Below are 25,948 nucleotides of genomic sequence, written 5' to 3' on the forward strand. Positions count from 1 at the left end.
TGTCAAGGTAATAATTTAGTACCTATTATGTTATTTTTTAAGTAAGCTTAGCAGAAACTGTCCGTCAGCATGAAATGCACAAGAATCACAAGTTTTCTGGGTAGAGCGGTATTGCAGAATATGAGCATTCTAATATGAGCATTTCCAATCTATACAGCATCGTTGAAAAATAAAATAGTGGTTGGCTGGATGATCATAACAAAATGACTCATATATAGTACAACTGAAACTTTCTTGCTGAAGCGGGGCTTACTTTTTTACATGCGTGAAAATGATAATCTGACCTAAAAATGGCATCAAAACAAAGTAAGATAACCAGTTTTGCTTGTTAGATATTATAACAATCTAAAGGTTTTCACCCCACTTCCTATATAGAGGCAGGTAGAGAACCACGATAACAACAGACCTGCTGATTCTGCCAGAATGAAGTTAGTAATATCTCTAAATGACATTTTTTTTCCGGTTCTTCACCTGTACTGTTTGAGATTACTGCATTCTAGATACCCTCATCTAGAGACCTACATCCCTCGCGGCCATCTTCAAACAAATACAAAGTTAAAAATATGTGAAGGCACTAAAAAATTACATGGTTGTGCCGAGGAAAGTCAAAGCAAAGTTATGCACAATATCTAACAGTGATGTTTTTCACCAGATCTTACCATATCATATTCCTTGGGCACCTTGAACAGTAGTGTTTTGCAACCATGGTTATTAGACTGAATTACAGTAAACGTTCTATGGTTCTGCAGACTTATGGTTCGAATTACTGTGCAACGACTGTCCAAAAGTTTGATCACTTGTTGCGGATGGATTTGTAAGAGGACAGCACTCAATGGTTCATTACGTCCTTGCCACTCTTGAGCTGCAAATAGGTGATATTATTGTACTCAAACAAACAGCATGTTATTATTACATATCAGATTTAGATTAATAATATGCAGAAATACAAACCAACCTAGCTTACAGAAAAATATAATCATAGAACCCCATAGAATATATGTGTATAATTAGACAAATGTGAAAAAGTCTTGAAGATATATTTCTTGCTTGTGCAATATATTAGCCAGTATACTTACTACAGTACCTTATTGTAGCGTATAGAGTGCACTCACCAGTCTGCCCATAAGATCACCAAATCTTTATTGTAGCTTGAGTAAAAATCACACCACCGACGTTTCGGTCCTTACTGGACCTTTGTCAAGGTTCAAAGGTTCCAGTAAAGGACCGAAACGTCGGTGTGATGATTTTTACACAAGCTACAATAAAGATTTGGTGATTTTATGGGCAGACTGGTGAGTGCACTCTATACGCTACAATATGTTTTCATGAAAGAGAACTGTGTCTTTTCTGCTTCATGAGGTTTGAGAGTCACCCCAGCAATTCTTTTATTATTAATGTGAGAGCAGACATCTCTTGGACTTGTGTAGTACAGTACCTTGGCATTTAGTCAGCATTTGTATATAGTCTGTGCTATTTAAACTGTCCCACAACATTTGCATACAGCGTGTACTGGTATATTATATTCTCTCCCACGTAGATGGAGTAAACAGGAACTTTTCAACACATGCAGATGTCATGGCCATACTTGGGGGGGGGCGCTGGGGGGGCATGTGACCTGGGTGCCTGATTGGGGAGGGCGCCGATCCCCTCTAATGCCCCCTCCCTATGCATCAGCCGTCGAGATGAAACTGAAAATAAACTACATCTACCAGCAGCCCTTGCTGCCGGGAGCTTTAGTTTACTTTCAATTTCATTTTTGCAGTGATGATTGGCAGAAACTGATTAAGGGTGGGGGGGGGGGCACAGGCAGGGGAGAAGTTACCCCAGCCTTCCCCTCTCCCCCTCTACCCTTCTCACTGCCTTTATTCATTGCAGTTCACTGCTACCATGTTAAATAAACTTCCTGAGGTCCAAAAAGAGGGCAGGGCCAAATGGCACTGTTCTGTACAGAGGGGGCCATTCCGAGTTGATCGCTTGCTAGCTATTTTTTGCAGCGCTGCGATCAGATAGTCGCCACCTATGGACAAGCATTTGCAAGTGTGCGAACGCTTGTGCAGCAGAGTGGTACAAAAAAGTTTTGTGCAGTTTCTGAGTAGGTCTGAACTTACTCAGCTGCAGCGATCACTTCAGTCTGTCCAGTCCCAGAATTGACGTCAGACACCCGCCCTGCAAATGCTTGGACACGCCTGCATTTTTCAAAACACTTCCTGAAAACGGTCAGTTGACACCCATAAACGCCTTCTTCCTGTCAATCTTCTTGCGATCGGCTGTGCGAATGGATTCTTCGTTAAATCCATTGCCCATACGACATGCCTGCGCATTGCGGTGCATACGCATGCGCAGATTTGCCGAGTTCTGATCTGATCGCAGCGCTGCAAAAAATAGCTGGCGTTCGATCAGGTCAGAATGACCCCCACAGTGCCTTGCCAGCAGCATGGGAGAATGGAGGGGAAGAGAGCAGCAGCACAGCAAAAACAGTGAGTATGATTCAGGGAAGGGCACTATATGTGTGTGTGATTGCTATATATGTGTGTATAAATGTGTGCTTGTGTGTGACTGTATGTGAATAGGTGTGTGACTACATATCTGTATGTGTGCTTGTATGTCACTGTATGTGTATGTGTCACTATATATGCATACCCTCTAACTGTACCTTTTTGGCAGGTACGGTACCTTTTTTTGATGGTCTGTACCGTCTTTTGGCTCTCCAAACTTGAAAGTATAGGAAAAGGGGTGTGGCCATGCCCCCTTTACCCGTGACCACACCACATTTTCTAATTTGCACCGATTTTTATATGTAAAATGTTGGAGGGTCTGCATATGTATTTATACAGGTGTGTGATTATATGTATGTATGTGAGTAAATGTATGTGTGCGTGTATGTGTTTAGGTGTGTGACAGTATGTATTTGTATAGGTGTGTGATTTCATGTATGTATCAATGTATGGGTTATTATTGTATACCCCTTTTATACCGCAAGCTAGTAACACGTGTTATTGGGCACGAGTGTGTGTGTTGTTTATACACACACACTTAAATGGGGGGGCGTCAAGTTAATGGCTTGTCCCGGGTGACAAAACTCCTGGTTTCGGCTCAGCAAATGTGTCCAAATACACCTTTCCTTTATCTTGCCATGTATGTCATGGCTTGGAATGCCTTATACTGTACTATGAGATTTAGTTATGCATTGTGATTTTCTTGATTCTTGATTTGCTTCTTTAATATGATACTTTATACATGTTTTATTATGGCAAACAAAAAATAAAGAATTCATTTACTCGCTACTCATAGAAAAAAGCTTAGCAAAATAGAAAAGGTGTACAGTATGTGGACACATCTGTACATAATACAGAAGGCATTGTGTAAACTATACCTTTCCAAACACCAACATTAACGTTGCTTGTTGGTAGAAATCTTATCTCCTAGCGAGAACAATACTTTGAAGCAGGGTTCAGTGAGCATTGTCTCTAAATAGGGGTGAGCTTGGGTCACTGGCTGTGAGATTGGTGTCTCCACTATGCTGTACCTTGGTCAGCTGTACTCACTACTGTATGTACATATTGGTAGCTTTAATGTATATCAGTCATCAGACAATGGAGTGCAGGTATACTGCTCACCTGATTAGGGCTAGCAGTGTACACTAGCATCCACATTGCTTTATTTCAATTTAGTTACCAGCTTAAGTGCAGCCACAGTCACAAAGTGGGGTCTAGTAAAATATAAATGGGAAAATGGGGCCCAGTCCCAAAATTTGTCCAGTGACCAATGAACCTTCAATTAAGCTGGCTTATACACCTAAAGATTTATTGTCAGATCTGGCTGGTTGGAATGAAAATCTGATAATGGTTGAGAGCAAATGACAATTGACCATATGCTCCCAAACACTGGAAAACAGACATAAATGGTCAATCAAACAAATTGGTTAAATCCATTTGATTTAACTAATTTGTCTGAATGAACATTCTTGACAGTTTTACGGCATTTAGGAGCAAATGGTCAATTGTCATTTGTTCTCATCCATTACCAGGTTTTCATTCCAACCAGTCAGATCTGACAATAAATCTTTAGGTGTATGGGCAGCATTACACTATCCTTAGTAGCTTAATATGATATAGTATGTTATAGTCAATTATTTCCCAATTAACAAGGGATGTATTTCATTAAAACTTAACATGATTAAATATAAACAGTAGCACAGAACACTTTCAATCATATAGCATATCCTATAAAATGCACCATTGGTAAATAGTACAGTAATGATGACTGCGCAAATATTTGTCCAGTAACAATACATTACAAATAAAAAGGTTATAAGGGACATCAGTATCACCATGCTTTGAAAGTTCATTACATTTTTATATTTATCTACCAGTTTTTTCTCATTTACCTTCAATTCCTTCAGCAGATAACACCTTTTTCATACTAGATAGAGACTGTGTGCTCTGGATTTTCTTAACTGTTCTTTTACGTGACTGAGCAACAGCCAAAGCAATGAAAAAACTAACTAAGAGAGAAAAGATAAAACAGATAATATGTGAGCTTTAATAAGAAAGGAGCTCCCGTATATGCCAAGATGCAATACATATAATTATATTTTTGTAACAAGACAAAAGCAGGAATAATTCTAATAGTACTAAAACTACTGATTAACACAGAACATCCTCAAATGAATGGCAAAAATATAGGATTTTAAACTAGATCTGAAAGCACATCATTAACAAGCATTAAAACCCATCCCTTCAATATCAAAACCTTATATCATATCTGAAACAAACATGTTCTACTAATAACCACTTTGGAGGCTCAAATTGTAACCTACAGTAAATATTGTCATACGTAAATCCGATTCCATAGATCTCTGTTATCAACCTCCGTAACATTATATACTTCAATTTAGGATATTTATCAATCAATGATCAATTGTAACATTTCCACCGTAATATAGGGGGACATTTACTAAGCATTGATAAGAGTGGAGAAGTGAGCCAGTGGAGAAGTGGCCCCATCAACCAATCAGCAGCTCTGTATCATTTTATAGTATGCAAATTATAGCTGTTACTTCAGTGCTAATTGGTTGCCATGGGCAACTTCTCTACTGGCTCACTTCTCCGCTCCTATCACTGCTTAGTAAATGTCCCCTATAGTATTAGATGCAGAGTATCTGATTACTGAGAGAGCTAGATACATTCTTATGGCCATATTCATCTTTTGTCACATCTGGAGGTTCAGAAAAAGGTAATGATATTTCCTTGTACAGTGATCAGTACTGTTGTATTACTGTATCCGTAGCTTTCTTGATATACTGTATTTTAGAGCCTATAAACTTGGATTCAGCAGGAATGCAAGGGTTTAGTATCACTATCCTTTACAGAGCAGCAGCACAGTTATTTTGCAGCACTGTGCATCCAGAGAATGCTTATGGGTTCAGTTACATATGTCCCTGTCCCAGTGTATGTATCTTATGGATTAACTTTCTTCCTATAGGCACCACGCACAAAATCACTAATGGTAATATGTGGGCATATCTCCTTTGGTCCAAACAGGTAATAGCAGACACACATACAGTAGTGGAATAGGAAATACAAAAGTGCTAAGATGCTTATTATTATACAGAATGGGGTATTCGTTAAATGCTACAAGAAGTAAGACTTCAACCTTGATGAATTCACCGAATGGCAGGACTTTGGGACCCAGATAAATTGAGCAGGTGACTGTCCTTTTAACATGTTAAATACAGAAACATTAACACACTTTACGATTGAAAAACATTGTAAGGAAAGTATACAAACCTAGTGGAAAAGAACAAATAATAACAATAATACTGCTGTATCCAAACAGACTGCCTTCAAAGTAGTCAATAGTAGTTAGAGGAGCACAAGGGGGCAGATTTGCAGAAGATATTTGCTCTGGTTGAGGGCACGGGTCACCTACCAATGGAAAAGAAGTCAGTACTCTGTGTTACTATGTAATCCTTCCAATGCAAAATTTTCAAACACAGTTTATAGCCACATTCCTGTTTACTTTATTCTAGAGCCCAACATTGCCAGAATATATGGTACTCCTTGGTCTCACGGTTTTGTTCTTCATTTGTGAAAGAAACCATTGACTGTGTTTTATAGATGTGAGGTTCAGTGCCACATGCCATACCTTGAAAGGCGCATTGTGCATCATTGTTTACTCTGAGAGTAATCCCTGTCAGCTGCAAGAGAAGTGATTTATACTTTCTTTATATTAAGCAAATGATTCTCCACAGTATAGAATTCCAAGTCTAAGTTTAAAGAAGTTTATTGATTTATTTTACAGTATACTATGCATATATTCCTTATATTCTAGAGGTCAAAATAACACTTTGAAATAAAACATTGCTAAAAAAAAATATTCAGTGATTTTTCCAGAAGTAGTGTTTCCAAGATTAAATAAAAGATTGTTTTCATAATTTGTCAGTTAACCTGGATTATTAAGATAAATACCACAATAAATGCTGTTATTGGTAATAATAATAATAATAATAATAATAATAAGTATAGCCTATGGTGCATATAGCCGTAGTATGTAGTGATAGCCCAGATAACTGCACTTCCTACAGAATATGCAGCATAATTCATGTGACACAAATGCACTTACAGTATTTGCTGATTTCCTGTTTTGTGTGACCAAGGGTTCAGCTGGAAAGTGCAAGGTGAGAAAAGCTAAAATGTACATATTGAGCCCAGTCTAATATTACTTTAAGACTGCAAACTAAATTAATTATCTTCCAGTAATGTGACATCATGAAATCTTTTTTTCGATATGAGTCACATCTATACAGTTTGATATTCTCTTTCTATATTGCTATGCATGCACCAAAAAATAAGATTTTCAGTTAGAAAATATGTGTCAGGATGGTGAAAAAGCATCCTATTGAGCTTATGAGTTGATACCTATCCCGGCGCTTTAGACTCTACACCATCAATGACCAATTAGAATCCATGTCAAGAATTCTTGTCTCCACACTATAAAACGCATTGACTGAGGACACCAATCCTCAAAAAACCCAACAGGTCATGTTTTGTGCATTTCTTTGACCATGCAAAGTCTATGTTGCTGGATCAGTAATTAGTCCGCCTGCTACCACAGACAGAAATATTTTTAAAACATGCCTGTTGGGAGTACTTGAGGGTTGCAGCTAAGAGCCACTGTTCTAACAGAAGGAGTAACATCTTGCTGATTAAATTCCCATTTTTTTAATGCATTAAACCATGCAGAAAGGGCTTTGTAAATAAACCTTGTTGTGCTTTGCCTTGATATGTGTTATACAACATAATACAATAAACTGTCATGCCTGTAAATATTAGAGATGAGCGCCTGAAATTTTTCGGGTTTTGTGTTTTGGTTTTGGGTTCGGTTCCGCGGCCGTGTTTTGGGTTCGAACGCGCTTTGGCAAAACCTCACCGAATTTTTTTTGTCGGATTCGGGTGTGTTTTGGATTCGGGTGTTTTTTTCAAAAAACACTAAAAAACAGCTTAAATCATAGAATTTGGGGGTCATTTTGATCCCAAAGTATTATTAACCTCAAAAACCATAATTTACACTCATTTTCAGTCTATTCTGAATACCTCACACCTCACAATATTATTTTTAGTCCTAAAATTTGCACCGAGGTCGCTGTGTGAGTAAGATAAGCGACCCTAGTGGCCGACACAAACACCGGGCCCATCTAGGAGTGGCACTGCAGTGTCACGCAGGATGTCCCTTCCAAAAAACCCTCCCCAAACAGCACATGACGCAAAGAAAAAAAGAGGCGCAATGAGGTAGCTGTGTGAGTAAGATTAGCGACCCTAGTGGCCGACACAAACACCGGGCCCATCTAGGAGTGGCACTGCAGTGTCACGCAGGATGTCCCTTCCAAAAAACCCTCCCCAAACAGCACATGACGCAAAGAAAAAAAGAGGCGCAATGAGGTAGCTGTGTGAGTAAGATTAGCGACCCTAGTGGCCGACACAAACACCGGGCCCATCTAGGAGTGGCACTGCAGTGTCACGCAGGATGTCCCTTCCAAAAAACCCTCCCCAAACAGCACATGATGCAAAGAAAAAAAGAGGCGCAATGAGGTAGCTGACTGTGTGAGTAAGATTAGCGACCCTAGTGGCCGACACAAACACCGGGCCCATTTAGGAGTGGCACTGCAGTGTCACGCAGGATGTCCCTTCCAAAAAACCCTCCCCAATCAGCACATGATGCAAAGAAAAAGAAAAGAAAAAAGAGGTGCAAGATGGAATTGTCCTTGGGCCCTCCCACCCACCCTTATGTTGTATAAACAAAACAGGACATGCACACTTTAACCAACCCATCATTTCAGTGACAGGGTCTGCCACACGACTGTGACTGATATGACGGGTTGGTTTGGACCCCCCCAAAAAAGAAGCAATTAATCTCTCCTTGCACAAACTGGCTCTACAGAGGCAAGATGTCCACCTCATCATCACCCTCCGATATATCACCGTGTACATCCCCCTCCTCACAGATTATCAATTCGTCCCCACTGGAATCCACCATCTCAGCTCCCTGTGTACTTTGTGGAGGCAATTGCTGCTGGTCAATGTCTCCGCGGAGGAATTGATTATAATTCATTTTAATGAACATCATCTTCTCCACATTTTCTGGATGTAACCTCGTACGCCGATTGCTGACAAGGTGAGCGGCGGCACTAAACACTCTTTCGGAGTACACACTTGTGGGAGGGCAACTTAGGTAGAATAAAGCCAGTTTGTGCAAGGGCCTCCAAATTGCCTCTTTTTCCTGCCAGTATAAGTACGGACTGTGTGACGTGCCTACTTGGATGCGGTCACTCATATAATCCTCCACCATTCTATCAATGTTGAGAGAATCATATGCAGTGACAGTAGACGACATGTCCGTAATCGTTGTCAGGTCCTTCAGTCCGGACCAGATGTCAGCATCAGCAGTCGCTCCAGACTGCCCTGCATCACCGCCAGCGGGTGGGCTCGGAATTCTGAGCCTTTTCCTCGCACCCCCAGTTGCGGGAGAATGTGAAGGAGGAGATGTTGACAGGTCGCGTTCCGCTTGACTTGACAATTTTGTCACCAGCAGGTCTTTCAACCCCAGCAGACTTGTGTCTGCCGGAAAGAGAGATCCAAGGTAGGCTTTAAATCTAGGATCGAGCACGGTGGCCAAAATGTAGTGCTCTGATTTCAACAGATTGACCACCCGTGAATCCTTGTTAAGCGAATTAAGGGCTCCATCCACAAGTCCCACATGCCTAGCGGAATCGCTCCGTGTTAGCTCCTCCTTCAATGTCTCCAGCTTCTTCTGCAAAAGCCTGATGAGGGGAATGACCTGACTCAGGCTGGCAGTGTCTGAACTGACTTCACGTGTGGCAAGTTCAAAGGGCATCAGAACCTTGCACAACGTTGAAATCATTCTCCACTGCGCTTGAGACAGGTGCATTCCACCTACTATATCGTGCTCAATTGTATAGGCTTGAATGGCCTTTTGCTGCTCCTCCAACCTCTGAAGCATATAGAGGGTTGAATTCCACCTCGTTACCACTTCTTGCTTCAGATGATGGCAGGGCAGGTTCAGTAGTTTTTGGTGGTGCTCCAGTCTTCTGTACGTGGTGCCTGTACGCCGAAAGTGTCCCGCAATTCTTCTGGCCACCGACAGCATCTCTTGCACGCCCCTGTCGTTTTTTAAAAAATTCTGCACCACCAAATTCAAGGTATGTGCAAAACATGGGACGTGCTGGAATTTGCCCATATTTAATGCACACACAATATTGCTGGCGTTGTCCGATGCCACAAATCCACAGGAGAGTCCAATTGGGGTAAGCCATTCCGCGATGATCTTCCTCAGTTGCCGTAAGAGGTTTTCAGCTGTGTGCGTATTCTGGAAAGCGGTGATACAAAGCGTAGCCTGCCTAGGAAAGAGTTGGCGTTTGCGAGATGCTGCTACTGGTGCCGCCGCTGCTGTTCTTGCGGCGGGAGTCCATACATCTACCCAGTGGGCTGTCACAGTCATATAGTCCTGACCCTGCCCTGCTCCACTTGTCCACATGTCCGTGGTTAAGTGGACATTGGGTACAACTGCATTTTTTAGGACACTGGTGAGTCTTTTTCTGACGTCCGTGTACATTCTCGGTATCGCCTGCCTAGAGAAGTGGAACCTAGATGGTATTTGGTAACGGGGGCACACTGCCTCAATAAATTGTCTAGTTCCCTGTGAACTAACGGCGGATACCGGACGCACGTCTAACACCAACATAGTTGTCAAGGCCTCAGTTATCCGCTTTGCAGTAGGATGACTGCTGTGATATTTCATCTTCCTCGCAAAGGACTGTTGAACAGTCAATTGCTTACTGGAAGTAGTACAAGTGGGCTTACGACTTCCCCTCTGGGATGACCATCGACTCCCAGCGGCAACAACAGCAGCGCCAGCAGCAGTAGGCGTTACACGCAAGGATGCATCGGAGGAATCCCAGGCAGGAGAGGACTCGTCAGAATTGCCAGTGACATGGCCTGCAGGACTATTGGCATTCCTGGGGAAGGAGGAAATTGACACTGAGGGAGTTGGTGGGGTGGTTTGCGTGAGCTTGGTTACAAGAGGAAGGGATTTACTGGTCAGTGGACTGCTTCCGCTGTCACCCAAAGTTTTTGAACTTGTCACTGACTTATTATGAATGCGCTGCAGGTGACGTATAAGGGAGGATGTTCCGAGGTGGTTAACGTCCTTACCCCTACTTATTACAGCTTGACAAAGGGAACACACGGCTTGACACCTGTTGTCCGCATTTCTGGTGAAATACCTCCACACCGAAGAGCTGATTTTTTTGGTATTTTCACCTGGCATGTCAACGGCCATATTCCTCCCACGGACAACAGGTGTCTCCCCGGGTGCCTGACTTAAACAAACCACCTCACCATCAGAATCCTCCTGGTCAATTTCCTCCCCAGCGCCAGCAACACCCATATCCTCCTCATCCTGGTGTACTTCAACACTGACATCTTCAATCTGACTATCAGGAACTGGACTGCGGGTGCTCCTTCCAGCACTTGCAGGGGGCGTGCAAATGGTGGAAGGCGCATGCTCTTCACGTCCAGTGTTGGGAAGGTCAGGCATCGCAACCGACACAATTGGACTCTCCTTGTGGATTTGGGATTTCGAAGAATGCACAGTTCTTTGCTGTGCTGCTTTTGCCAGCTTGAGTCTTTTCATTTTTCTAGCGAGAGGCTGAGTGCTTCCATCCTCATGTGAAGCTGAACCACTAGCCATGAACATAGGCCAGGGCCTCAGCCGTTCCTTGCCACTCCGTGTGGTAAATGGCATATTGGCAAGTTTACGCTTCTCCTCCGACAATTTTATTTTAGGTTTTGGAGTCCTTTTTTTTCTGATATTTGGTGTTTTGGATTTGACATGCTCTGTACTATGACATTGGGCATCGGCCTTGGCAGACGACGTTGCTGGCATTTCATCGTCTCGGCCATGACTAGTGGCAGCAGCTTCAGCACGAGGTGGAAGTGGATCTTGATCTTTCCCTAATTTTGGAACCTCAACATTTTTGTTCTCCATATTTTAATAGGCACAACTAAAAGGCACCTCAGGTAAACAATGGAGATGGATACTAGTATACAATTATGGACTGCCTGCCGACTGCAGACACAGAGGTAGCCACAGCCGTGAACTACCGTACTGTACTGTGTCTGCAGCTAATATAGACTGGTTGATAAAGAGAAGATGTCTATGTAACTATGTATGTATAAAGAAGAATGAAAAAAATCCACGGTTAGGTGGTATACAATTATGGACGGACTGCCTGCCGAGTGCAGACACAGAGGTAGCCACAGCCGTGAACTACCGTACTGTACTGTGTCTGCAGCTAATATAGACTGGTTGATAAAGAGAAGATGTCTATGTAACTATGTATGTATAAAGAAGAATGAAAAAAAACCACGGTTAGGTGGTATACAATTATGGACGGACTGCCTGCCGAGTGCAGACACAGAGGTAGCCACAGCCGTGAACTACCGTACTGTACTGTGTCTGCAGCTAATATAGACTGGTTGATAAAGAGAAGATGTCTATGTAACTATGTATGTATAAAGAAGAATGAAAAAAATCCACGGTTAGGTGGTATTACAATTATGGACGGACTGCCTGCCGAGTGCAGAGACACAGAGGTAGCCACAGCCGTGAACTACCGTACTGTGTCTGCTGCAACTGGATGATAAATGATATAAAAAATATATATATATCACTACTGCAGCCGGACAGGTATATATTATATATTATATAATGACGGACCTGCTGGACACTGTCTGTCAGCAGAATGAGTTTTATTTTTATAGAATAAAAAAAAAAAAACACACAAGTGAAGTCACACGACGAGTGTTTAACTTTTTCAGGCAATCACAATATAAGTATACTACTAACTATACTGGTGGTCAGTGTGGTCAGGTCACTGGTCAGTCACACTGGCAGTGGCACTCCTGCAGCCAAAGTGTGCACTGTTTAATTTTAATATAATATGTACTCCTGGCTCCTGCTATAACCTATAACTGGCACTGCAGTAGTGCTCCCCAGTCTCCCCCACAATTATAAGCTGTGTGAGCTGAGCAGTCAGACAGATATATAATATATATAGATGATGCAGCACACTGGCCTGAGCCTGAGCAGTGCACTGCACAGTGCACACAGATATGGTATGTGACTGACTGAGTCACTGTGTGTATCGCTTTTTTCAGGCAGAGAACGGATATATTAAATAAACTGCACTGTGTGTCTGGTGGTCACTCACTATATAATATATTATGTACTCCTGGCTCCTGCTATAACCTATAACTGGCACTGCAGTAGTGCTCCCCAGTCTCCCCCACAATTATAAGCTGTGTGAGCTGAGCAGTCAGACAGATATATATAATATTATATATAGATAATAGATGATGCAGCACACTGGCCTGAGCCTGAGCAGTGCACACAGATATGGTATGTGACTGACTGAGTCACTGTGTGTATCGCTTTTTTCAGGCAGAGAACGGATATATTAAATAAACTGCACTGTGTGTCTGGTGGTCACTCACTATATAATATATTATGTACTCCTGGCTCCTGCTATAACCTATAACTGGCACTGCAGTAGTGCTCCCCAGTCTCCCCCACAATTATAAGCTGTGTGAGCTGAGCAGTCAGACAGATATATATAATATTATATATAGATAATAGATGATGCAGCACACTGGCCTGAGCCTGAGCAGTGCACACAGATATGGTATGTGACTGACTGAGTCACTGTGTGTATCGCTTTTTTCAGGCAGAGAACGGATATATTAAATAAACTGCACTGTGTGTCTGGTGGTCACTCACTATATAATATATTATGTACTCCTGGCTCCTGCTATAACCTATAACTGGCACTGCAGTAGTGCTCCCCAGTCTCCCCCACAATTATAAGCTGTGTGAGCTGAGCAGTCAGACAGATATATATAATATTATATATAGATAATAGATGATGCAGCACACTGGCCTGAGCCTGAGCAGTGCACACAGATATGGTATGTGACTGAGTCACTGTGTGCTGTGTATCGCTTTTTTCAGGCAGAGAACGGATTATAAAGTAAACTGCACTGTCCTCACTAGTAAACTCTCTCCACTCAGTCTCTACACTTCTACAGTAACAGTACTCCTCCTAGTCAGCTCCAGTAAATCTCTCTCAGTCTCTTATAATCTAAATGGAGAGGACGCCAGCCACGTCCTCTCCCTATCAATCTCAATGCACGTGTGAAAATGGCGGCTACGCGCGGCTCCTTATATAGAATCCGAGTCTCGCGAGAATCCGACAGCGTCATGATGACGTTCGGGCGCGCTCGGGTTAACCGAGCAAGGCGGGAAGATCTGAGTCTGCTCGGACCCGTGAAAAAAACCATGAAGTTCTGGCGGGTTCGGATTCAGAGAAACCGAACCCGCTCATCTCTAGTAAATATGTCTAAAGTTTTGATTGTGGTACATACATTGGTGATTACTACCCACGCTCTCTAGGTGTGGGGTCATGACTAAGCATTGTGCAGTACAGTGTGTTTCTTTAGTAACAGCTACTTTCCAAATCAATGCGGTATACTGTAGCTGCATGATTCAACACAATGGGCTGTGTCTAAATATTCTATTCTGCTTTCAAATGTACTTTCTCCTTGCTTTGTTCTTCAAGTGCGTATCAAGCACTTTGTGTGTACCTAAGGATGCTCTTGGATTCCAAATGGAAGACCATTTTTCTGAACGCCACTCCTATATGTGTGCGCTGTCAGCAACCTGCATGTTCACTTCATTCACTTCCCAGACTATGAGCAACATCAGATCGCAGTAAACATAATATTGACAGCAATATGCACGTCTGAGTTTGCTAGAGTGAAAACTAACATTTGTAACACTAAACACAGAAGGATACTTTAATTATAGCTGTCACATGCAAGAGGTTTAAATAGTATGAGCAGCCAGGATAATAACTAAATGTGTAACATAAAAGACATTGATGTATGCAGAATAAGCCTTTAATATATATTTTTAGTAAGTGGGGAATCATGGCACAATGGGGGTCATTCTACGTGCATTCAACTCGGAATGACCCCCAATATTAATGTAGTTAACCAGAGTTTTTATTTTTGAACCCAAGGGGCTCTATTCATAATGATTTTGCATAATGATGTGAAATCTTTTCACCAATCTTGCCACTGTTTGTGACAAAAATCTTTGTTTTTTCCTGGAGATTTAGGTATACTTTACAGTTTGGCTACAGTGCTAGAAAGTCCCAGCGCTGTGTCCAAATTCTGCTTATCTTCATGGGGCTGATGGGGTGGAGTGCAGGGGGTGCAGGATATGTTCACTGCAAGCTGTCAGCATTTGATAGAAAACTGTCCGACCGGTCTGCCTGGCACAGGAGGTCAGTGGATGATACCTCCTTCTGTGACATCTCTGATTGGCTGCTGTCACTGAAGAGGGAATAGGAGATAGGGAGGATGCAGTACTGCTCTCCACCCCCAACAAGACTCATCGTGCCATCCATAGATGGTGAAAAATGAAAAACAAAGCTTTTCATCCTGCTCTTAATTGCTTTTCCTATACTAGTGTATGAGAGAGCGATATTTGCACTGCTTAGATTTATCTATGGTAACCCCTACTGGGAGTGACACAAAGCAGTTAAAACCCTGTTCTCATAGGGGTAGAGTAATTTATCTTAATGCGGAAATACACATAGCTTTGTCACATACCATCCCCTGTTCTTGCATCATCTTTAGGGGCTGATTTATCAATGAGTTTCATCATACGCAATTAGTTTTAATACTTTTTGCATATGATAAATGGTGTTCCAGCCAATCAGCTCCTAACCAGTGGCGGCTTCAGAGGTGCGGCTGCAGCACAGTCCAAAATCGAAATAGGGAAGCCACACCAACTGCTAGTGAGTCCCGGCTGGTGATGTTTGGCAGCATTTGGAATGGAAGTTGGTGTGGCTCCCCTATTTGAATTTTGGATTGCGCAGCAGTGCCACCTCTGGAGCCTCTCCTGTCATGTGTTTTAAAATGACAGTTAGGATGGAGCAAGTCATCATAAAGTTTTAAACTCATTGGGGGGATTCAAATATTTGAAAAGTCGGTTGGGTGTCTGTTTAATACTGTCTATTATATAGGAAAAAACAGACACCCAACTGACTTTTCAAATATTTGAATATTATGTATCATAACACTTGTTGATCAATCAGCCCCTTAGTATCACCACTTACATTAGCCCCATGCTGGATGCAAAATATCTTTCAGGTGTCACTGTATCATATATGTGCATAAGAATAGCATGGAATTCTGGCCACATCCCAGCACACTCCCATGACAATTCTATGAAACAGTTCTCGTGCATGCACTGGCAATGTAGCCAAGCACCTGACACCAAATAATGCCCATTTCATGGTTAATGAGAAGTGGCCACACACAAAGCCTCTCTCAAGGTGCATATGCTGGCCTATGTACAGTATGGCAAACCAAATGCTTAGATTGCTAGAAAGAACACGGAGGGCATTCATATATGACAGGAGTGTCATAAACCTCCTGGCCCAGTGATCTCATGCTCTTACAGGCACACGAAAGGTTAGCTTTTTTGCTGGGAGGGGTTAAAATGGGGTGATAGGCCCGTGATTGGTTTAGGAAGATGTGGGAGGTAGTTTAGGGAGCTATGTAAGGAATCTTCTGGCAACTCAGCCTCTTCGTTGCTGGACGTTACCCAGAGAAGTACAGTTTATCTTACTGTCCTTATTGCTCTTCTTGTGTTTCTCACATAATCTATTCTGCTTTATCCTTTATTCTTTCTATCTTTATATCCTCCCTTCTACTTTCTCCTCCTCCTATTTTCCTACTCCTTATTCCTCTATATTCTACCCCCCTTTTTTCCTTATTATACCCTTTGCCTGTATGCTAATGGAGAGCGCGGGGACCCGTGCAGGAAGGCCGCGCAGGGTAGTCGCCCTCCCTGCTCGCTACCTCGTGGGCTCCGGACGTGCTCCAGCGCCCGGCGGGGTGGAAGTGCAGGCTGCGGGGGTCGGACACTGGCGCTCGCGGAAGCGGGCTGCCGCGGCGGGGCTTCCGGAGACGGAGGGGGCGACGGCCGTGAGGGGCAGGGGCCGTCCCCGGGACCGGGAGGCGATCCGTGGCCTCTCCGGCTCGCCGTCTGGGGCCCCCCTTCCGGCCGCACTAAACCCTGCTGTGTCCCGCCGTGCTGGGAGTGTGGTGCGTGCGGCTGATGTCGGGAGCAGCGGCGCTGGCCTCCGGGGACAGGGGGGCAGCGCCGCGCGCCACGCGCACAGGGGGGGGGCAGCCAGTGTGGAGCGGGAGGTCTCCACATCCATAAGTCCTGGCCCTGGCCCCCGGGGATCCGGGGGTCGGCGCATTAGGGCCCCTCAAGGGGCTACACATCATGGCAAACCAAATGCTTAGATTGCTAGAAATCACTATGCAGTAATCACTAAACTCAGAATTAGGCTTTTAATTGGTGATCACATTTTATTGGAATTATGTCTTACAACTGTGATGATTTTTTTATATTATGGGGCCCATTTATCAATGAGTTTTAGCTATTTAAAACTTGTTGCGTATGATAAATGGTGCTACATACAAACAGTAACTGTCATTTTTAAAACACATAACAGTTAGGAGCTGATTGGCTGGAGCACCATTAACCGTATACAGGCCCAAATTTATCAAGCCTTGGAGAGTGATAAATTGCACGGTGATAAGTACTAGCCTGTCAGCTTCTAACTGTTATTTTTCAAACCAAGCCTGTAACAAGGCAGTTAGGAGCAGATTGGTTGGTACTTTATCATCATGCAATTTAGCAATCTCCAAGGCTTGATAAATCTGGGCCTGCGATGAGCTAAAACTCATTGATAAATGGGCCCCTATGTTTCTTGATATTAGCAAAATAATCATTTTATGTATATCTAAACTGGAATCCCAGATACATCAATATCAGCCTAGTACTACCATTGTTTAATTACTAAATTAAATATTAGTACTAAGATAATGATGCTGTAATTCAAGAAAAAGTAGTGGCCAGTGCTTAGATATGACTTTACATCTGAGTGTAGACAGAGAATGGGCACATATTGCTTGAGATCAAACAGGTCTCATACTCATATATACCGGGGGCAGATTTAGGTGAGAGGCTGCCCTTAGGCAAACAGTAACAGCTATCCCCTGTCTGCCTAATTTTATTATTGTATTGATTGGTTATAAGCCCTCATTTGTGATAGCTAATTTAACAGAATAATAAAGAAAAAGCCACTAACGATTAATTTTTTTTATTATGTATACATATTTACAAAGTAGGACAGCTTACAGGGGCGGTTTGTGCATGTCCTGCCCATTTACACTCCATTTAAGATGGCATATGGTACAGTACAGTGGAAATATTTTGCAGTTACTGGTACTTTTTGGTCTAACAGTATTAACACAAGCATCTAAGTGCTGCCCCCAAACAGGTGCCGCCCATAGGCAGGTGCCTAAAGGGAAATTCCCCACTGATATAGTCCACAAAAAATGTACAATGGCCCTCATTCCGAGTTGATCGCTCGCAAGGCGAATGTAGCAGAGTTACACACGCTAAGCCGCCGCCTACTGGGAGTGAATCTTAGCTTCTTAAATGTGCGACCGATGTATGCGCAATATTGCGATTACAAACGAGTTAGCAGTTTTTGAGTAGCTTCAGACTTACTCTGCCTGTGCGATCAGTTCAGTGCTTTTCAGTCCTGGCTGACGTCATAAACACACCCAGCGTTCGCCCTGGCACACCCACCGTTTCCCCGGCCACTCCTGCGTTTTCTCCGGAAACGGTAGCGTTTCCAGCCACACGCCCCTAAAACGCCGTGCATCCGCCCAGTAACACCCATTTCCTGTCAATCACAATGCGAACGTCGGAGCGATGAAAAAGCCGTGAGTAAACTTACTTTCTTCATAGTAAAGTTACTTGGCGCAGTCGCAGTGCGAACATTGCGCATGCGCACTAAGAGAATTCTCACTGCGATGCGATGAAAATCTCCGAGCGAACAACTCGGAATGAGGGCCAATGTACACATCACAAATAAGAACATAAGTGCACTATTTAGCTTTCCCTAATTTCTTAGGACACTTTCAGTTTTTCAAGGTATAGTCCAAGGCAATGTCCCATTGTCACAAATGATAAACCGCACAGTACTATTCATCTTATTCAGGTGCTATATTCATTTTTATAACTATCTATTCTATATCTTAAGCATGATATAATGGGTCTGTAATGTATAGTGGGATTCCAGCTACCTAAAATCACATTTGAGAAACGTTTTCAGCTACTGAGCAACAATTATTTGAAGTGCTACAAACTATGCTATAGACCAGGCCTGGCCAACCTGTGGCTCTTCAGCTGTTGTGAAACTATACATCCCAGCATGCCCTGCCACAGTTTTGCTATTAGGGAAAGCTAAAACTATGGCAGGGCTGGAGAGTCACAATTTGACCAGACCTGCTACAGACATTCATTTTTGCCCCAGGCCAACTCTGTCACATAAATACTACACATATACATACTAAAAGTAAGGGAAACAATGATGGATATACTCAGGGGAAGATTGGGCCACCGGAGTACCATGAAAGCTCCTGGTAGGCCAGTCCCACGCCACCTCTGCTGGGCTAATTCACACTCTGTGACAGGCCGGGGGAGAGGGGGGGGGGGTGCTACCGTGATCGCACTTCTCTGATGGGGCATTGGTCGCTGGTTATAAACTCCTTTAATTACAGCTGAGCTCAGTCTACACAAAAATGGCCGCGGGAAGCCCCGCCTGCGAGTCGCTGCCAGCTTGTGTTAAAAATAAGTGGGGGAGCAGGGGGAGGGGGTTACATTAACAAAGTTGCGGACATTGGGGGTGTAATATGTGCAGAGCGGGAGCTGTAGACTCCCTCCAGTGCCAAATGCGTGCTGTTCTGAAGCACAGCCTGCCTTTTGTTACACAGCAGCCTGCAGTTGTGGTGCATATGTGTGGCTGTGGTCCCTCCCCTGTTTCTACACTTGCCTCGCTCCTCCATGGCCTTGCCTGCTTCAAGCACTGAAACTGCAGCATGGCCACTGACTCTACCAGCACCACCCTGCAGATGTCTGATGTGGAGCCATGAGAACTGCACTGGGAATGGCCAGTGGCAGTAGAAGATGGGGTAAGTGACTAGAGCACTATTTCTCCAGCCCAGCCCTGACTTCTTCCTCTCATGTTTGTTTTGTGTCTGTCTTTCTGACACCTCCTCCCCCCATACCTTGTCTGCCTCTATCATCCCCTCTGTCTCTCTGACACTTTCTCCCTCCACCCCGTGTCTGTCTCTATCACCCCATATGTCTCTCTGACACCTCCTCCCTCCATACCGTGTCTGTCTCTATCACCCCATCTGTCTCTCTGACATTTTCTCCCTCCACCTCTTGTCTGTCTCTATCACCCCCTTGCCTCTCTGACACCTCCTCCCACCAACGCATGTCTGTCTCTATCACCCCCTTGCCTCTCTGACACCTCCTCCCCCCACCCCGTGTCTTTCTCTATCACCTCTTTATCTCTCTGACACCTCCTCCCCCCACACCGTGTCTGTCTCAATCACCCACTTTGTCTCTCTGACACTTTCTCCCCCCACCTCGTGTCTGTCTCATTCACTCCCTTGCCTCTCTGACACTTCCTCCCTCCACCCGTGTCTGTCGCTACCACCTCTCTATCTCTCTGACACCTCCTCCCCCCACACCATGTCTGTCTCTATCATCCCTCTATCTCTCTGACACCTCCTCCCCCCACACCATATCTGTCTCTATCACCTCTCTATCTCTCTGACACCTCTTCACCCACAACGTGCCTGTCTCTATCACCTCTCTATCTCTCTGACACCTCCTCCCTACACACCGTGTCTGTCTCTATCACCCCTCTGTGTCTCTGACACCTCCTTTCCCTCACCATGTCTCTGACACCTCTTTTCCCCACACCATGTCTCTATCACCCCCTGTCTCTCTGACACATACTTTCTCTCACTATGTCTCCATCACCCCCTGTTTCTCTGACACCTCCTTTCCTTCACCATGTCTCTTTCACCTATTGGTGTTTCTATGGGTGCAATGTGTACGGTGCCCACACCGCACACACTGCACCCATTTTTAAATGCTTAACTTTCCGGAGTCACACGTCGGGCAATGCAGCCACATCAAAAATCTCACCCAAAATGGCCACTGCATATGTGCAGTAACGTAATTAGTCTGTGAAACATGGCTGACGCTATGTTTCCGGAGACCTGCACATGCGCACTAGAATCCAGCATAATGCCAGAGCCGACTGCGACCTCCTTTAAAACGCCCCTGCTATCACCCCGTGTCTCTTTAACATTTCCTTTTCCTCACCATGTCTCTATCATATAGATGGCATTGCCCACCGCATCCAAGCTTCGGAATCTATCGCATTCCGGGGCTTGGTGCATATGAAACTGCATTTTCAGAGGTTTGGCCACGTTTTTCCATTTGCTGCAACTTGCCCCTAGTGTTGTGTTTCTGTTGGATATATGTATGTATTGAAGGTTTTACAGTATTCTTCTGTGTTTTGTACGTTCTGTGTAGGTTATAGGGTCTTGGTTAATCAGACGTAGATGTAATGTAGTATGGGTGTGTTTCTGTGTGACACAGGCTAGAGATGAGCGGGTTCGGTTTCTCTGAATCCGAACCCGCCCGAACTTCATGTTTTTTTTCACGGGTCCGAGCGACTCGGATCTTCCCGCCTTGCTCGGTTAACCCGAGCGCGCCCGAACGTCATCATGACGCTGTCGGATTCTCGCGAGGCTCGGATTCTATCGCGAGACTCGGATTCTATATAAGGAGCCGCGCGTCGCCGCCATTTTCACACGTGCATTGAGATTGATAGGGAGAGGACGTGGCTGGCGTCCTCTCCATTTAGATTAGGGTTGAGAGAGAGAGAGAGAGATTGACCTGAGGCTGTGATACTGTAGAAGAGAGTGCAGAGTTTAGTGACTGACGACCACAGTGACCACCAGACAGTGCAGTTGTTTGTTTTATTTAATATATCCGTTCTCTGCCTGAAAAAAACGATACACACAGTGACTCAGTCACATACCATATCTGTGTGCACTGCTCAGCCCAGTGTGCTGCATCAATGTATATATATATATCTGACTGTGCTCAGCTCACACAGCTTATAATTGTGGGGGAGACTGGGGAGCACTGCAGTGCCAGTTATAGGTTATAGCAGGAGCCAGGAGTACATAATATTATATTAAAATTAAACAGTGCACACTTTTGCTGCAGGAGTGCCACTGCCAGTGTGACTAGTGACCAGTGACCTGAACACCAGTATATATAATATTAGTAGTATACTATCTCTTTATCAACCAGTCTATATTAGCAGCAGACACAGTACAGTGCGGTAGTTCACGGCTGTGGCTACCTCTGTGTCGGCACTCGGCAGCCCGTCCATAATTGTATATACCACCTAACCGTGGTTTTGTTTTTCTTTCTTTATAGTCATACTAGTTACGAGTATACTATCTCTTTATCAACCAGTCTATATTAGCAGCAGACACAGTACAGTGCGGTAGTTCACGGCTGTGGCTACCTCTGTGTCGGCACTCGGCAGCCCGTCCATAATTGTATATACCACCTAACCGTGGTTTTTTTTTCTTTCTTTATACATACATACTAGTTACGAGTATACTATCTCTTTATCAACCAGTCTATATATTAGCAGCAGACACAGTACAGTGCGGTAGTTCACGGCTGTGGCTACCTCTGTGTCGGCACTCGGCAGCCCGTCCATAATTGTATATACCACCTAACCGTGGTTTTTTTTTCTTTCTTTATACATACATACTAGTTACGAGTATACTATCTCTTTATCAACCAGTCTATATATTAGCAGCAGACACAGTACAGTGCGGTAGTTCACGGCTGTGGCTACCTCTGTGTCGGCACTCGGCAGCCCGTCCATAATTGTATATACCACCTAACCGTGGTTTTTTTTTCTTTCTTTATACATACATACTAGTTACGAGTATACTATCTCTTTATCAACCAGTCTATATATTAGCAGCAGACACAGTACAGTGCGGTAGTTCACGGCTGTGGCTACCTCTGTGTCGGCACTCGGCAGCCCGTCCATAATTGTATATACCACCTAACCGTGTTTTTTTTTTCTTTCTTTATAGTCATACTAGTTACGAGTATACTATCTCTTTATCAACCAGTCTATATTAGCAGCAGACACAGTACAGTGCGGTAGTTCACGGCTGTGGCTACCTCTGTGTCGGCACTCGGCAGCCCATCCATAATTGTATATACCACCTAACCGTGTTTTTTTTTTCTTTCTTTATACATACATACTAGTTACGAGTATACTATCTCTTTATCAACCAGTCTATATATTAGCAGCAGACACAGTACAGTGCGGTAGTTCACGGCTGTGGCTACCTCTGTGTCGGCACTCGGCAGCCCGTCCATAATTGTATATACAACCTAACCGTGGTTTTTTTTTCTTTCTTTATACATACATACTAGTTACGAGTATACTATCTCTTTATCAACCAGTCTATATTAGCAGCAGACACAGTACAGTGCGGTAGTTCACGGCTGTGGCTACCTCTGTGTCGGCACTCGGCAGCCCGTCCATAATTGTATATACCACCTAACCGTGGTTTTTTTTTCTTTCTTTATACATACATACTAGTTACGAGTATACTATCTCTTTATCAACCAGTCTATATATTAGCAGCAGACACAGTACAGTGCGGTAGTTCACTGCTGTGGCTACCTCTGTGTCGGCACTCGGCAGCCCGTCCATAATTGTATATACCACCTAACCGTGGTTTTTTTTTCTTTCTTTATACATACATACTAGTTACGAGTATACTATCTCTTTATCAACCAGTCTATATATTAGCAGCAGACACAGTACAGTGCGGTAGTTCACGGCTGTGGCTACCTCTGTGTCGGCACTCGGCAGCCCGTCCATAATTGTATATACCACCTAACCGTGGTTTTTTTTTCTTTCTTTATACATACATACTAGTTACGAGTATACTATCTCTTTATCAACCAGTCTATATTAGCAGCAGACACAGTACAGTGCGGTAGTTCACGGCTGTGGCTACCTCTGTGTCGGCACTCGGCAGCCCGTCCATAATTGTATATACCACCTAACCGTGTTTTTTTTTTCTTTCTTTATACATACATACTAGTTACGAGTACACTATCTCTTTATTAACCAGTCTATATATTAGCAGCAGACACAGTACAGTGCGGTAGTTCACGGCTGTGGCTACCTCTGTGTCGGCACTCGGCAGCCCGTCCATAATTGTATATACCACCTAACCGTGTTTTTTTTTTCTTCTTTATACATACATACTACTACGACATCTCTTTATCAACCAGTCTATATTAGCAGCAGACGCAGTACAGTACGGTAGTTCACGGCTGTGGCTACCTCTGTGTCTGCACTCGGCAGGCAGTCCATAATTGTATACTAGTATCCATCTCCATTGTTTACCTGAGGTGCCTTTTAGTTGTGCCTATTAAAATATGGAGAACAAAAATGTTGAGGTTCCAAAATTAGGGAAAGATCAAGATCCACTTCCACCTCGTGCTGAAGCTGCTGCCACTAGTCATGGCCGAGACGATGAAATGCCAGCAACGTCGTCTGCCAAGGCCGATGCCCAATGTCATAGTACAGAGCATGTCAAATCCAAAACACCAAATATCAGAAAAAAAAGGACTCCAAAACCTAAAATAAAATTGTCGGAGGAGAAGCGTAAACTTGCCAATATGCCATTTACGACACGGAGTGGCAAGGAACGGCTGAGGCCCTGGCCTATGTTCATGGCTAGTGGTTCAGCTTCACATGAGGATGGAAGCACTCAGCCTCTCGCTAGAAAAATGAAAGACTCAAGCTGGCAAAAGCAGCACAGCAAAGAACTGTGCATTCTTCGAAATCCCAACTCCACAAGGAGAGTCCAATTGTGTCGGTTGCGATGCCTGACCTTCCCAACACTGGACGTGAAGAGCATGCGCCTTCCACCATTTGCACGCCCCCTGCAAGTGCTGGAAGGAGCACCCGCAGTCCAGTTCCTGATAGTCAGATTGAAGATGTCAGTGTTGAAGTACACCAGGATGAGGAGGATATGGGTGTTGCTGGCGCTGGGGAGGAAATTGACCAGGAGGATTCTGATGGTGAGGTGGTTTGTTTAAGTCAGGCACCCGGGGAGACACCTGTTGTCCGTGGGAGGAATATGGCCGTTGACATGCCAGGTGAAAATACCAAAAAAATCAGCTCTTCGGTGTGGAGGTATTTCACCAGAAATGCGGACAACAGGTGTCAAGCCGTGTGTTCCCTTTGTCAAGCTGTAATAAGTAGGGGTAAGGACGTTAACCACCTCGGAACATCCTCCCTTATACGTCACCTGCAGCGCATTCATAATAAGTCAGTGACAAGTTCAAAAACTTTGGGTGACAGCGGAAGCAGTCCACTGACCAGTAAATCCCTTCCTCTTGTAACCAAGCTCACGCAAACCACCCCACCAACTCCCTCAGTGTCAATTTCCTCCTTCCCCAGGAATGCCAATAGTCCTGCAGGCCATGTCACTGGCAATTCTGACGAGTCCTCTCCTGCCTGGGATTCCTCCGATGCATCCTTGCGTGTAACGCCTACTGCTGCTGGCGCTGCTGTTGTTGCCGCTGGGAGTCGATGGTCATCCCAGAGGGGAAGTCGTAAGCCCACTTGTACTACTTCCAGTAAGCAATTGACTGTTCAACAGTCCTTTGCGAGGAAGATGAAATATCACAGCAGTCATCCTACTGCAAAGCGGATAACTGAGGCCTTGGCATCCTGGGTGGTGAGAAACGTGGTTCTGGTATCCATCATTACTGCAGAGCCAACTAGAGACTTGTTGGAGGTACTGTGTCCCCGGTACCAAATACCATCTAGGTTCCATTTCTCTAGGCAGGCGATACCGAAAATGTACACAGACCTCAGAAAAAGAGTCACCAGTGTCCTAAAAAATGCAGCTGTACCCAATGTCCACTTAACCACGGACATGTGGACAAGTGGAGCAGGGAAGGGTCAGGACTATATGACTGTGACAGCCCACTGGGTAGATGTATGGACTCCCGCCGCAAGAACAGCAGCGGCGGCACCAGTAGCAGCATCTCGCAAACGCCAACTCTTTCCTAGGCAGGCTACGCTTTGTATCACCGGTTTCCAGAATACGCACACAGCTGAAAACCTCTTACGGCAACTGAGGAAGATCATCGCGGAATGGCTTACCCCAATTGGACTCTCCTGTGGATTTGTGGCATCGGACAACGCCAGCAATATTGTGTGTGCATTAAATATGGGCAAATTCCAGCACGTCCCATGTTTTGCACATACCTTGAA

The 25,948-nt window shown here is 44.2% G+C and overlaps 1 protein-coding gene across 1 annotated transcript in view; it reads right to left on the reverse strand.

Moving 5' to 3' along the window:
- The window catches only part of LOC134934547 (dual oxidase 1-like), a 435,381-nt gene that overhangs the window by 160,920 nt on the left and 248,513 nt on the right, over positions 1–25,948 (reverse strand). Inside the window, exons 15-17 of the mRNA XM_063929968.1 lie at positions 5,790–5,927; positions 4,388–4,504; positions 660–862 (exon numbers count right to left, since the gene is read on the reverse strand). Of these exons, the coding sequence (XP_063786038.1) occupies positions 660–862; positions 4,388–4,504; positions 5,790–5,927 (458 nt within the window). The remainder of the gene's footprint in view (positions 1–659; positions 863–4,387; positions 4,505–5,789; positions 5,928–25,948) is intronic.

Source organism: Pseudophryne corroboree, chromosome 6 (genome assembly GCF_028390025.1).
Source record: "Pseudophryne corroboree isolate aPseCor3 chromosome 6, aPseCor3.hap2, whole genome shotgun sequence".
NCBI lineage: Eukaryota > Metazoa > Chordata > Amphibia > Anura > Myobatrachidae > Pseudophryne > Pseudophryne corroboree.